The sequence below is a fragment of the Silene latifolia genome, chromosome 7, assembly GCF_048544455.1.
Source record: "Silene latifolia isolate original U9 population chromosome 7, ASM4854445v1, whole genome shotgun sequence".
Classification (NCBI taxonomy): Eukaryota; Viridiplantae; Streptophyta; class Magnoliopsida; order Caryophyllales; family Caryophyllaceae; genus Silene; species Silene latifolia.
The window spans coordinates 53579022-53594761 of NC_133532.1; the positions used below are offsets into that span (position 1 = coordinate 53579022).

Consider the following 15740-nt stretch of genomic DNA (forward strand, 5'->3'; position numbering starts at 1 on the left):
GGGTCGGTCGTTGTGGTAGTGTTGTCTTTGGTTTGATATAGTATTTGTGTGTGTTGTGATTGTGGTTGTGATGGTCATTGATGGTTCTCGAGATGCGTTCTCGGCTGAGTGGGGTCACTTGCGGGAGTGGCTTCACGCCCTAGTTTCGCCCTTCGTGGAACCCGCCACGGAAGGGGATGTGCACATTAATGGGACAGGGTTATCGCTCGGTATGATGAGCGGGGCTTAGGTGGGAACGGCTGCGGTCCCCCACGCGGCGGTCCGGTCCAAGGATCGATGTGAGTTGATTGGATTGTGGTGATTGCGGTTGGAGTTGGTAGTGTTGTTTGTATTGTTGATTGTAGTTGCCATTGTCTTATCTTGTCTCAGTACTGACCTTGTGTGGTTGTTTGTTTGTTATGTGTCTGCCGTGATCCCTTATGGTGAGCAGTCGGTCTTAGCAGGTGTTGATGTTGTTGATAGCTGAGGTCCGGGCAGGGATGAGTCTTCACAAGATATGATGGTCGTAGCGAGTAGTCTTTGAGTTGTACCTTTATATTGTATTTTGGTTTGAATCACTTGTAATATAACTTAATAGTTCTTTTATTGGCGTTTGATAATTACTTTCCTCGGACAACCGAGATGGTAACGCCCTTATATGCTAAGGAAGGCCTAGTTAAGGCTCCTCTGAATATGGGGGTGTTACAAAGTGGTATCAGAGCGACGATTTTGGAACCTGTAACAAATGAACATAATGAACGTAGGGAGTCTAATAAAATGAACCTGGTGTATGTGTAATGGGAGCCCCGGCTGATGCTAGATTTTGGGTGAGTAGGCGCCCTCATTTCAAAATTTTGGCCCCATGACACTTAAGCCAGTCACATGGGATGGGAATGTGGAGTCCGTGTGTCTGTGTGTGCTATGTGTGTTAATTGTGCCGGAGCTACCTCCGGTTAAGTTTTGTTAGAATTAATAGAAGTGGGATAGTAATGTTTGGGCCGAGTATGGTGATTATTGATAAGATTATTGAAGCTCGTTGGATGAGTAGTGAGCTTATATGATGGTCATGAGATATGTGACGAAAACTTATGTAGCTGCTATGATGGTAAGTATAGTATAGTGGGTTATAATTCGAGACATAGCATGTGGTAATGCGTTATTGCCTTATAGGATGGTCGAAATTTTTCCGCTGCGTAATATTTGATTCGTGCAAGGTGAATTTCTTATGATAGAATGTAAGACATGGTCGAATAGGTTGTTTAAAAGTAAGCATTTATGCGAGAGGTGATAGATTCATTTATTATGAAAATTATGCAATTACATGACAAATGAAAGAGTGAACTAATGTTAATTTAAATGTTTCACTTTAGTAGTAATATATAAAGAAAGCTTAAATGTAATACGATGACGTGGTTATGTTTACGGAAGGTTCGGTAGCAGGTAAACCGAGTAGGGTAATGGGTGTAGTGTACGTGGGATAAGCTTCATTTGTTTGGCAATATGGTAGACTTTGTTAATAATAGTAATACGTGAATGAACTTGACAATGAGTGCCGAATTCCGAACTTAGTTGGAATCGACACGCGGTGTTGTTTTTGCAGGAATCTTCAAGTTACTTCGTACTTATGATCGAGTACTTAACTATACTTGACCGAGTGCGAGTGCTTACTTGACCGAGTAGACCTCACTCGATCTAGTTAGGAAGCTATGATGTCGGGACGTGGGAAAATTCCTGCAGTTACTCGATGATTTAGCTCCTACTCGATCGAGTAGGGTCGTACTCGATCGAGTACCCCAGGCACTCGATCGAGTAGGTTACTGTGCAGTAATTCCTACGGGTTTTCTTAAAACCCTCCATCTTTCTATTTCTTCTTCTTATTCCTCTATATTTCGACACACCCATCCTAAATCACTCTCAAATCCCTTATTCCCTCTCAAATCCTCTCTTTCTCTTGGGTTAGTAGTGATTCTTGGGGTTGATTTTCTTGTTTAATTCGTTTCTTTACCTTACTAATCAATCAAGGTATGTTATTCTTCTTAATTTATGTGATTTGTTACTTTGAATGTGTTAGAATGATGAAATAATCTGAAAGTCTCGGTTCACATTAGTAAGTTGTTGTTTTTGATGGTTGAAATATGGTTCATATGCCTCCTATTCATGCTTGTTGGTGACTAATTGCTGTAAATTAGATTAGAAATTTGCAAAGTTGAAATCGAAATTTCTAGGGTTTCCAAAATTGAAATTGATTTTTGGTTGTTTTACAATGATTTGATGGTAGAGTTGAGCCTTAAGTATTGTTTATATCATGTTGGAAGATAGATTTTGATGATTTTACCCTTAGAAAGTTGCCTTAAAACTCCGTCTTAAAAGTGCCTTAAATGGAAATTCGTGATTTATAACTGAAAAATTGATGTTGTAATTGACAGTATAAGCAAGAGTTGAACTTCAATATGCTAATAGAACCGATGGGTGATGAATATATGCCGAAATTTTCACAGCTGTAAAGACCGTCTGAAAATTTTAGTTGAGTTGTTAAATATAATATGAAAGTGATGATGATATACCATAAATTATTCTTTCTCTTAAATTAGTAACATGTAATTAGCAATGTAAACGGGACGACCTCTAGAAGCATGCTAGGATATTTGAATTGCTGAGTATATGTGTTCACATGCCAAATTTTCATAACTGCGGTTTATAAGTGACTACAAACTGAGGCTATATGTTAAAATTGAGGAAACTATTGATGAAATGTGTGTACCTAGCTGAGCATCTAAGTTTAATGGCATGATTTATGTGCTTCAAATATGGAACTAGTTGATGAGTTAGTAAACTTGCTAAGTATATAGAACTCAAATCGTATGAAGTATATGCCTACATGTTTTATACAAATTGTTTGACCATATGCCTTAAGCAGATGCCGAGACTGAACCTTGGACTACGCCAAAGCAAACGAGGGAGGGGTAACCCACCTGAGTTAGGGGAAGGAAGTGGGCCTGTGGTACCCGCAGTCCCCGAATACCCTACAGTTGTTTTTGTTGACTTTAAGCAAAGGGAGCGTTTTGTAGCCTTACAAAAACGCAAATTGAGACCTACAAAGTGTATAGACACCAGTGTATTAGAGGAGTTAGAGATAGAGACGGATGTCCGTCACATATTCGAGACCTTGGGTTTTACGGGTTTGTATAGGCTGAGGAAGCATACTTACCCTTTTCTTACCTTGGAGTTCATGAGCTCTTTTAACTATGACCAAATGGTCGACTGTCGAGTTTAGATTGATGAATACCAGTTTCCTGTTGACTATGGACCTGTTTGCCTCTCACCTTGGGTTGGCCAAGCCTCCCAAGGACTCATTTACCGACATCCCAGCTGAGTGCGGCGTCTGCCGCCTAATGCCTTGCTTGACTGGGAAGCAAGCTCCCACCTCGAGCAACATGCTGATTAATGATGTTCAGCACATTACCTTGAGGGTCTTTCTCCGTTCTCTCTCGAACCTCCTCTATGACCGAAAGGATATCAGTAAATTGAACAATCATGAGGTCTTACTTTTGATGTCGTACCTCAACCCGGAGCGGGCCAGGAAAGTGGTCTTTAATGCTCCTTCTATAGTTTGTGCTGCCCTTGCCTTGATGGCTTCTTCCTCTTCCCGGTACCTGAGTTGTGGTGCCATTGCCACTCGGTTAGCTGAAAAGCTAACCTCCTTTGAGGCTTCCTCGGCGTACGTGCCTCTAGCTGCCCCAGTGCCTACCATGGATCGTGAATACTACCTCGACCTGAAATGGTTGAGGACCTTGGCTGACGGCAGCCTAGCATGGAGGGTGCATGGGATGAGTTGGATGAAAATTCCAGCTCCCGAGCACCTCCCACCAACGGAGCCCTTGGAGTCGACAGTAGTGACGGTGGACTCCGATGATGAGGAGGAGGAGGATGAGGACGGACCCCGCCAGCTACAGACCTATCTCATCGACGACGCCATTCTCACGGAGATGCCGGAGCCGACGAAGGGTGAGAATGCGGGAGTGCAAGTGGCAGAGAGACCCAGAGTGGTGAGGGGACCCCGTCGAGTGAGAGAGAGGGCCTCGGAGACTAGGTCACAGCCGGTAGCACCACAAAGAAGAAAGCAGCCTTTTTCCATGTTACCCTTACCTCGACACCCCGGAGACGCGATCCGATTACACGCGGAGAGAGTGTCATCTACCTTGACACTCCGAACATGCACGAGATGGCCTACGCTCGGGGATAGGGACGGAGGGACCGCGTCCGGTGTGGTGGAGCGGAGTCGGGGACTACACAGGGGTTTTCCATTCCTACGGGGTGGATCGATCGACGTGGGGGCACCCCCCTTCCCTTTACGGTGGCTTGACCCCGTGGTACGTGGGCCCGGGAGCGGAGCGGGAGGTGATGCGGGAGTGGGTTCATCAGGTGCGGGTATGGCTGGAGGTGGTGGTGGTGATGATGAGGTGATGATCGAGCAGCAGCAGCAGCAGGAGGAGTGATACTCCTTGTTTCTATCTTCATTCATGATTGTTATTAGTAGTAGTTGTTGGTAGCGGAGTTAGATTTTTCGGTTGTTTTCTTTTAGTGGAAACTTTATTTGAGAACTTGTATCGTTAGGCCATAAGGCCGGATCTGCTACTCTAACCTTTTGTAGGATAATTAAGAGTCGGGGCATCATCCCGACTCAATTTGTGTGACAATCGTGTGTATATATATGTCGGACTATGACAGGTTGGTAGGGCACTTGGTCTGCAGGTACTCGATAGAGTACCCCACACTCTATCGAGTAGCTGCAGGAAAGGAAGAAAGGAAACATTCTGATCTCGGGCTACTCGATCGAGTAGCCAAGACACTCGATCGAGTAGCATGGCACTCGATCGAGTACCGTTACCTACTCGATCGAGTAGCACTTTATTCTAAGATTTTCGAAGATTAAAAATGTTCAATTGTTTTATAATTGCGAGTTTCATGTTTAAAGTAGTTGTGAGTGCGTAGTAACACCTTTAAACCGTTAATTCATATGTTGCAAGTTGTGGTTGAACTTTTATAAGCATAGTTGTCACGATTAGTGAAGCGGTAATCATTTTCTTGTTACTTTAATATTGCATACGCCTCATTACGATCTACTTATCGGAGTTGTAACTCCGCCTATATTTGTGCATATCATTTTAACGTGTGCTGTCAACGGTAACTAGTTATTCCGGTGACTTGCGTATGATTTCTAAATTAACGAGTATGTAGTTAGCGAGTAATGTCCACAACAAATAATATGGTTTCCTTTAATGTTAAGATACAAATAATAGGTAATACGCGTTGATATTTGGGTGGTGAACTTCGGGGACGAAGTTCCTTTTAGAGGGGAAGAGTAATGTCGCGAAATAAAAAGGCTGTTTTTGAATAATGCTTTGCTTGTTTACAATGTTGTTGGTATTATGTTTTGCTTTAGTTACAAAAATTTCTGAGATATAACGAATTACTTTAGTTATTTAAAGTGAAGGGGTTGTATGTTTCAAGAGACGGTCATGAAAAATAGTTATAGTGTGATAAATCGTGCTCGAATCACGTTGCCAAGTAACATGGTGGCGTTGGTTGTACCATATGATAATTGATATGAGACATGTCCTGATCGTTAGTTTGATAGTCGATACGGTATGTCGATACCGTATGTCGGGTGATCGTAGGTGGTGATTCGCATGGAGAGTTTGATGTTTACATGTATATAAAGTAACGGTTAACGGTAATAGTGCTCGCATGATAATAGTAAAAGTCATTAGATATAAGTATAGACGGTAATGATGATGACATGGGGGGGGAATGATATTCCAGGGTGTAGTGAGTGAGCGGGAGGAGGAGTGAGGACGTGTTGTTCTCGTGTCTCGAGCGGGAGATGGGGGAGGTGAACTTCGGGGACGAAGTTCCCTTTTAAGGGGGGAAGACTGTAATACCCGCCCTTTTAGGGACCCTTTGACCGTCGTTGACCGACCTTGGGAGCGGAGGTAGTCTTAAGAAAGTATGCCAAAAACCTGTTTGAGCTGCGTGTTAAGGGTGGTACTCGATAGAGTAGAGGCTACTCGATCGAGTAGCTATGGTACTCGATCGAGTAGGGGGCCACTCGATCGAGTAGGTTGGGTACTCGATCGAGTACCGGGTTTTCAGCGAGGGTTTTATATCGCGTTTTGTCAAATCCGCAAATCACTTCCGCCACTTTCCTCCTATCCTTCGATCGCCCCTTTCCTTCCCTTCACCTCAAAACCTCCATGGATGTCTTTTGGAAGATTCTTGTGCCTAGGAGAGCGCCTCTTGAGTCGGGTAGCGGTCTTTTGCTGAGTTTCCCCCTAATAGGTATGTCACAATCATCATCCGTGCCTTTGTCTCTATAGCTAGGGTTTGCTTGTTAGTAATAGATGTTTGTATGATGGTAATAGGCTTTGCTTGGTCGCTGGATATGTTATCTGTCAGCGTGGATTGGTTGCGGTTGCTTAAAGGTATGTTCGCCTACTCAGTTTCTGTTGACGGTCTAGTGGGTCGGTCGTTGTGGTAGTGTTGTGCTTGTTTGATATAGTATTTGTGTGTGTTGTGATTGTGGTTGTGATGGTCGTTGATGGTTCTCGAGATGCGTTCTCGGTGGGGGGTCACTTGCGGGAGTGGCTTCACGCCCTAGTTTCGCCCTTCGTGGAACCCGCCACGGAAGGGGATTTGCACATTAATGGGACAGGGTTATCGCTCGGTATGATGAGCGGGGCTTAGGTGGGAACGGCTGCGGTCCCCATCGCGTGGCGGGTCCAAAGGACGATCGATGATGAGTTGATTGGATTGTGGTGATTGCGGTTGGAGTTGGTAGTGTTGTTTGTATTGTTGATTGTAGTTGCCATTGTCTTATCTTGTCTCAAGATCGACCTTGTGTGGTTGTTTGTTTGTTATGTGTCTGCCGTGATCCCTTATGGTGAGCAGTCGGTCTTAGCAGGTGTTGATGTTGTTGATAGCTGAGGTCCGGGCAGGGATGAGTCTTCACGAGATATGATGGTCGTAGCGAGTAGTCTTTGAGTTGTACCTTTATATTGTATTTTGGTTTAAATCACTTGTAATATAACTTAATAGTTCTTTTATTGGCGTTTGATAATTACTTTCCTCGGACAACCGAGATGGTAACGCCCTTATATGCTAAAGAAGGCCTAGTTAAGGCTCCTCTGAATATGGGGGTGTTACACTCCTTGTAGGAGTTGATTGCGACGTATCAAACTGGCTCCGCATAGGGGTACATTGTGACGCACCAAACAGGCTCCGCGTAGGGGTACATTGCGACGCACCAAACTGTCTTGTAGGAGTAGATTGCGATGCACCAAACTCGCTACATGCAGTATTTAAATGATTGCTCTCATTAGCGGTGAATGGGGTTGGAACTAGTTTTTTTCTGCAATTCAAAAAATTACGACGTTATTTAGAGGGTTATGCAAAAAAGACGAGTACAGAATTTAGTACAACAATGAATAACAATTACTCTATTACTCACCTTCTTATTCTTTCTAGCATCGGGAGTTCTATTGCCTTTTGGTACCCTCCCAGATCTTCTTCTGTCAACAGGGTCCTGCAGACCACCTTCCCTCTGTGCTGCCTTCCTCTTCATATATCTAATATTGCATTCCTTAGGCTGTAGCCTTCTATGACCCCATACCCTAGAAGAAACACCGCCAGGGACATAGGCGTCTATAGTTTTAACACCAACAATCCCCTCCAACTCCTTAATTAATTCAGAAGTCAATCTATCATATGTTGCATAAGTTTCATCGTCTCAAAGCACTGGTGTGGAAATGTAGTGGTTCCTTATAGTCACCTCCAACGACTTCTTCGCACGAGCTGAGGCTTCCGGATTATAGTACCCGGTTTCGATTGTCTCGTATTCTCTAACCAAGTCCTTTCGCCATCGATCAAGTATATACTTCTTCGGGATCACCTTCACATCTTCGATAACCATGCATCTAATAATATGTCGACACAGTATACCCTTGAACTCAAATAACTTACATGAGCACTTGAGCAGTCCCACACTTCTGTTAATATCAACCCAATAGTTCTTACACTTACCAAATGGCGCCACTTTTTTATTTTCAACGTTAAATGTCACACTATGCCCAAGTCTTCTTGGCGGATCAGCGTTTGTATAAATTAACCCAATTACCTCGTCACGTACCAACTTATATATCTTCTTAGTATACAATTTATGGAAAACCTGCTCAACAAGTAAGTTGCACTCAATCTTATATGGTTTCTCTGTGCAATCGTGATTGTTCGCGGTCTCCTCTTTCACTTTCAATTTCAAGGCTTCCTCAATTTTCTTTGCAAATTGACTTAAAGTAGTCCTCCCATTGACATAACTTTTGAAATACCGGTTTTATTGCTCACTCCTCTGCGTCGACGACATCCCAGCACAAAATATCCCACGCCAATATGCGGGGACCCAACTCTCCCTGATTAAATACGACTCTATCAACCACGGACGTTTTTCAATACCATATTTACGAACCATTTCCTTCCATGCTATCTCAAAATCATGCACCTCCAAACTGTCGTGAACTGCTAAATTAAGGTCACTTGAGATATCGTTCCAAAGTGGATGTTTTCCCATTTTTACCAAAGATTTTTCAATATGTGCCAAAGGCGAGCCTGTGGTGAGTGTTGGGGAAGATTTTTTAATTGCATTACCAATTGCTCTTTCCTGGTCAAATATAACTGATGGAGCTTTACCCATGCATTCTAAAAACTTGGCAAAAACCCACTCAAAACTTTCTTCATAATCACGCGTAACCAAAGCACAAGCAAAAACAATTGAATTCCCATATTGATTCACCCCTATGAAAGGGGAAAAAGGCATACGATACCTGTAACACCATGATTTATTCTATCAGATTAATGATATACTACAAAACTTATACTTACATAACCAAACAAATAAAATCACTAATCATAATAATTTCTATAGTAAAATTAAATTGGTAATTTTAATTTTAATTTTATGAATTCTTGAAGCACCGTAAAACACTCCTACTCTTACATAACCAAACAAACAAATACGATTAATCAAAATAAAATTTTAACACAGATAAATTGAGATATAACGCCTTACATATTCGTCAAGAAAGTTGTATCGTACGTCACAGCGTCTCCGTATGATTTAAACATAGCTCGGCAGCGTGAATCACACCAAAAAATATTCATTGGAGCCTCAAAATCATCGAGCTCAATTGCATAGAAATAATTAGGATCCTCCTCTTTCATCTTCTCAAAATATGCCTTCAATTCTTTAGCATCGCCATCTATGACGCTACTTCTTCGTTCTTGATTGATGGCGTTTCGACTATCACTAAACTTAAAGCCAAGGTTCTCATGACCTACCCCCTCAAAGACCAACGACTTATAATTATTTAATATTGAAATACCAGCAGCATCATTGATCATCATCCTCTTTTTGAAGTAGTCATTTATATGTCTAAACCCAACAAATAACCGGCTTTTCTTAGGATCCATCTCATGGTTGTGCTCTAAATGGCATTGCATTATCTTCACTACGTCTTCATCGTCGAAATAACGGGACTCAATGTAAACATTGCAGGCATCCATGGTTTTAGCAGCATGACCACAACAAAGCCTTAATCTTTCATACATATGATACCGCGGTTCATTCTTAAAGGAACCTTTTTTTTGAAACACCGTCTTCCTTGTACTTTTTAAAGAGTTTATTAGTGCGAATGTACCATGAAAACCCCTTCTTATATGCGTATGAATGGGCGAAAGTTGCGAGTTCTTCAGATGACTTGTAAGCCAAACCTACAACAGGTTCAACAATGTTGTCGTTCTCAGCAGTAGTAACGAAGGTGTCATCATCATCCACTGGACCGTCGCCATACAACTGGACATACTCTTTCATTAAATTAACATCGCCATTATATTCTGCTTCACCGTTGCCTTTTGTTTCTGCTGCTCGTGAACATTCATCTTCTTCATACAAGTTATTGAGATCAAAATCAAGCGCCATTTAATCAAATGTTGAACGAGTATTTTTTTTTGGGTGTACATGTTGAACGAGTATTAAAAAATAAGGTTTCCAAAATTTTAATTTTACAATATTAATCTGATAGTAATATTTTGTGTCGGTCTAAGAGGGTGATTTTATCACCCTCGTGTCTTTTAATATGGGTCTTTTAGTATGCTTATCCTAGCATTTGGCAATTGGGTATGTTGTGGTAACTTGTGCACTTTACCTCGGTTGGACACTCGATCTTAATGCATGGAACCCGAGAGGCAATAGTGCACCTTTCAAAGCTCAAGACAAGGCATGAGAAGCTCACTTGTAACCCGAAAACCAGTTGGGAGAAATAGGAATGAAGATTAGAATAAATTAAGGCATTTGAAGGGGTCTAGCTCTTGGGAATTAGAAGTCCAAAAATGCGAGCACATGCGCACTGCAGCGCAGGTGGTCTTGTGTCTTGCAGCGAAAGAATGATTCTTGCGCAGCCTGCGCACCTCTGTTATACGGGTTTTCTAATCTCCTCTTTGGGCTTCTTAATTGGAAATTTTTCTAGGTTTTCGTGAAGCCCTATATATACCCGAGAGTTTGAAGACCTAAAGCATTCACCTACCATCCTATCATCTCATCTAATCTCATTTTTAGGGTTCTAATCTTGTAATAATTTAGAGGACAATTTCCATTCAAAGTTGTAATCTTTCCTTAGTTGTTGGGTTTATGAAGACTATGGAAGGCTAAATCCTTCCCTACTTGGTGTAATCCATTGCAAGCTTTCATCTTTATCATTGTATTGACTCCTTAATCTCTACTCTTTCATTGATTTCAATTTCTAAGTTTTAATGACATGATGAATGTTTTGTTGTGAGAAGTAATTACCCTTGCCTCTTTAATGTTCATCTATTGCTTGTTTATTGCAAAGTTCCTTGCTTTTGTGATAACTTGTTGAAGCATCTCATGATTATTGATATTTTGATTTAAAGTATCAACCTTTGTGAGTAGAAATTGATTATATCATTGGATTTGTTGGCTTAGACATATCTTTGTGATATCCCATTTACTTTCCTCTTGGTTTGCTCTTCATGCTCTTGTCTACAATTCCTACATGGTTTAATGTTAGAATTTGTAGTTTAAGTAGGATTATCATTGTTGGCTTAGATAGTGGTAATCATTTGCTTGAGGATTGTTGTTGGGTAAATGAAATTGGAGAGAAAAGAGTCTTGCTTTGAGGAAAGTTGAAACTTGTAGGATTATACCAAGTTCTCACCTCTTATAATTGTTATTTGCATACCAAGTGTTTGTTGTCTTATTTCATAGGAAAAATCACATCTCTTTCATTTTGTTACTTGTTTCCTCCATGCCAATTCTCCATATATGTCTCTCTATTGTTGTTCATTGTTAATACCCATAGTTTGTGCATAGTCTTGTGCTTTGTCCATTTCCATTAATCTAAATTCAAGCTTTTAGTCTTAAATCCCTTCTCTTGGGTTCGACCCTTGCTTCCCTTTACTACTATTCTTGATTTCATAGTGTAGAGTCGAGTTTGGTTTATAAATTGTTAATTTGATAGGTTAATTCTAGCATTTAACGACCTAGTCTCATTCTCTATCAAATTTTGGCGCCATTGCCGGGGAAGGGAAACATAGCTAAAAGCTTGATTGTTAATTGCATGTTAGTTATTTTTCTTCTCTTTGTTTTTGGAAAGTAAGTGGAAGTTATAACTTGTGTGTGTTGTGCAAAGGTTTATGTATAGTTCTCCACACAACGGTGAATCAACCCCCGTTGAAGAGGACTCCTTTGGTGCATATTCGTGGTTATTTACCAATCCTTGATACCAAAGAGCACAAAGGGAACATCGAGTAGAAGAAGCAATTTCGGAAGATCCTATTGAAGTAAATCCGATTGAAGTAGAGTATCCCTCTATGGCGAATGACACGAGAATTATTCGGGAGATAAGAGCAAGGAATTATGATGAGCAACCCTTGTGTATCACCTATCCCCCTTTAGGAGCCAATGCAAATTTCGAACTAAAAGGCTTCTTTATTCATAACTTGCCTAAGTTCCATGGCCATGCCGGGAATGACCCAAACCGTCACCTTTCGGAATTTCACATGATGTGTGAAGGTGCCATTCCGAATGGGGTGACGGAGGATCAATTCAAACTACGAGCCTTCCCATTTTCTTTGTTGGATTCGGCCAAAGATTGGCTCTTTTATCTTGCTCCGGGATCTATAAGAACTTGGAAGGAAATGAAGGCGGCTTTCCTTGAGAAGTACTACCCCGATTCACGCCACAACCATGCAAAGAAGGCTATTACCACCATAGAAAAAGACCTCAATGGTGAAACCATGTATGAGTATTGGGAGAGGTTTAAAAAGTTGGTGGCTCAATGCCCATACCACGGGTTGAGTGATGACGATCTCCTTGTGAACTTTTATGAAGGGTTGGGCCAAGATGATCAAAGAATGGTCAATTCCGCTACCGGCGGAGGTTTGGAGAATTTCTCCATAGTGGATGCCAAGGAAATCATTGAGAGACTTGCCTCAACTACAAGGAATTATGGAAGAAGCCAAAGGGGAACAAGGAACACATCTTCAATGGGAACCTCTTCCTCATCTACTCAAAATCTTGAGCAAAGTGTGAATGACTTAACTCACCTAGTGAAGAATATGATTGTGAACAATCCAAACAAAAATGGAGGTCAAATGAATCAAGTAGAATGCAACTATTGTCAAGGTCCTCATTTGGAGGAAGCTTGCCTCATTATGATTGAAGAAGGAATTTTAGTGGAAAATGTAAGTGCAATGGTCCATGGGAATTACAATGCTAGGAATCCTTCCGTGGGAGGGTATTACAACTATGATCCTAGTGGCAACACTTACAATGTTAGGAGTAGAGACAACCCTCGACTTGGTTGGTGTGGTGACACCTCAAAAAGCTTTGTGAATGGCCAATTCAACCACTTGAGGGACCAAAACTCCCGACAAGGTCAAGGTTCAAATTCTCAAGGAAATAGGAATGGGAATTTCAACAACCAAGGTAGAAACCAAAACCAAGGTCAATCATCCCAATTTGGCAATCAAGGTAACAACACCAATTCTCAAAAGGAACCAAGTGTTCAAGACTTGCTTAAAAACATTTTGCAAGAGCAAGTCAAAATAAACAAGAGGTTTGACAAGATTGAAGCCGACAAGGGTGCTAGTGATGCCAAGGTTGCCAACCTTGAGGTCCAACTTGGACAAATTGCTCAAGAACTTGCCAAGCAAAACCAAAAGAATTCCACTTCTATCCCCTCCACTACATTTCCTCCTAGAGAGAATGCTAGTGCTATGACATTGAGGAAGGGGAGAACTTTAGAATCTCCTCCCAAGAAGAAGAGAAGGGGCAAGTCACAAGAAAGGGTTATTAAAATTTAAGAGCAAATTGAAGAAGAGGTTGTGGTTGAACAAGAGAAAGGGTCATCTTCAAAAGCTAATGAGGAAAAAGAAAAGAGTCCTTTGAGCATTTACAAAGGAAAGGAAGGAAGCACCAACACAAAGGATCAACTCAAAGAGATTGAAAAGGAATATGAACCGGAGGTACCATTTCCAAGTGCCCTCACAAATCCCAAGAAGTTTGATAAAGGCTCCGATCTTTATGAAACTTTTAGGAAATGTGAGGTTAACATTCCTCTTTTTACTATCATCAAAACCGTTCCTAGGTATGCAAAGTATCTCAAGGAACTTTGAACCCCTAAATGGAAGCCAAGAAAAGGAGTTGAAAGAGTCACGGTTAGTAGGCATGTCTCGGCAATTTTCAAATAAAATCTTCCCAAAAAGTGCGATGATTCGGGCATGCTAACTATACCGTGCTCAATTGGAGGCAAAGCTTTTGCTAGAGCTATGCTAGACTCGGGGTCCTCTATTAATGTCATGCCTTATTCCATTTATGAGACCTTAGAATTGCCTCCCTTGTCTAAGACCAATGTTGTGATCCAATTGGCGGATCGCTCTACAATTCACCCCAAAGGTCTTGTAGAAGATGTGTTGGTAGAGGTTAATAAATTCATATTCCCGGCCGATTTTTATGTTTTGGACATGGAACCGGACTCTAAGGCTACACCCCTCTTGCTAGGGAGGCCTTTTATGAGAACCTCCAAAACCAAACTTGACATGTATGATGGAACTTTGACCATGGAATTTGAAGGGAAAGTTTTGAAGTATAATGTGTATGAGACGATGAAAAAGACCAATGATTTGAGTTTTTGCTACTTTCTTGATAAAATTGAACCTTTGGCAAATCGAGTTTACCAATTGAGTCATAGGGACCCACTTGAGGTGGCCCTCACTAACAATGTCGAGAAGGAAGGTTTGCGGTTTTTGTTGTCTCATGATGTGCAGGAAAATATAGAGGCATTGGAAAAAGAAGAACCACTAGAAGAATCAAAGGAAGAAAAAGAAATGAAAGAAATTGAGGAGGAAATGTCGAGCAAAGGCACAGCCTGCGCAAGCCCCATGCGCAGCCTGCGCAATCCTGCGTAGCCTGTGCAGACCCTCAGCGCAGCCTGCGCAATTCTCAGCTCCACTAAGTCTTGTTTTTCTTCCTATTCTTTTAACTACCCATCCAAATTCCTACCCCTTGAAGCCTCCCTTGAAAGACCACTTCCTTCCATCATAAAGCCACCCACTCCAAATCTAAAACCACTCCCCGACCATTTGAAGTACGTCTTTCTTGGGGCAAACAACACTCTACCCCTCATAATTTCAAACCAACTTGAGGGTGATCAAGAAAGGAGATTGGTGGATGTTTTGCACAAGTACAAGGAAGCTTTTAGGTGGAGCATTGCGGATCTAAAAGGGATAAGCCCAAGCGTTTGCATGCACAAGATCCGTTTGGAAGGGGAAGCAAAGCCGGTTCGGCAACCACAAAGAAGATTAAACCCACCAATGATGAAGGTGGTGAAGGAAGAGATCATCAAACTACTCCAAATGAGAATCATTTACCCCATTAGAGACTCTCAATGGGTAAGTCCCACTCAATGTGTACCTAAAAAGGGTGGTGTGACGGTAATCGAGGGCAAAGAAGGATCTTTAATTCCCACCCGGATTCAAACCGGGTGGAGAGTTTGCATCGATTACCGCCGCCTAAATGCCGTGACTTTCAAAGATCATTTCCCTCTACTCTTTCTAGACCAAATGCTAGAGAGGCTAGGGGGAAGGAATTCTATTGTTTCTTGGATGGATATTCCGGATACTTTCAAATTCCCATACGTCCGGAAGATCAATCCAAGACAACATTCACATGCCCTTTTGGAACATATGCATACCGAAGGATGCCCTTCGGTTTATGTAATGCTCCGGGTACATTTCAACGTTGCATGGTGAGTCTTTTCTCGGATCTTGTAGAAAGAGTCTTAGAGGTCTTCTTGGACGACTTCACCGTCCATGGAGATAATTTTGAAGCTTGCTTGGACCACCTAACTATGGTTCTATCACAATGCACGGAGTCACACCTTGTGTTGAATTCCGAAAAATGTCACTTTATGGTTAAAAGCAGCATCGTGTTAGGTCACATAGTCTCAAAGAGAGGGATTGAGGTGGATGTGGCTAAGGTTGAAGTGATAAAAACCTTGCCATATCCTACTAATACTCGAGAGATAAGGTCGTTCCTAAGACACGCGGGCTTCTACCGTCGATTTATTAAGGACTTCTCCAAGATTGCTTACCCCTTATGCAAGCTTTTGCACAAGGATGTGGAGTTTGTTTTT

At 41.7% G+C, this 15740-nt stretch overlaps 1 protein-coding gene across 1 annotated transcript; it reads right to left on the bottom strand.

Annotated features, from left to right (window-relative positions):
- Window positions 1-7354: 7354 nt before the first annotated feature.
- Window positions 7355-9591, bottom strand: LOC141590087 (protein FAR1-RELATED SEQUENCE 5-like). The gene is made up of 5 exons (XM_074410699.1): window positions 9176-9591; window positions 8498-8852; window positions 7808-8203; window positions 7487-7714; window positions 7355-7387 (listed from the first exon to the last, which is right to left on the bottom strand). Exons 1-5 carry the CDS (start codon window positions 9589-9591, stop codon window positions 7355-7357), a joined length of 1428 nt encoding a protein of 475 aa, XP_074266800.1.
- Window positions 9592-15740: the final 6149 nt, after the last annotated feature.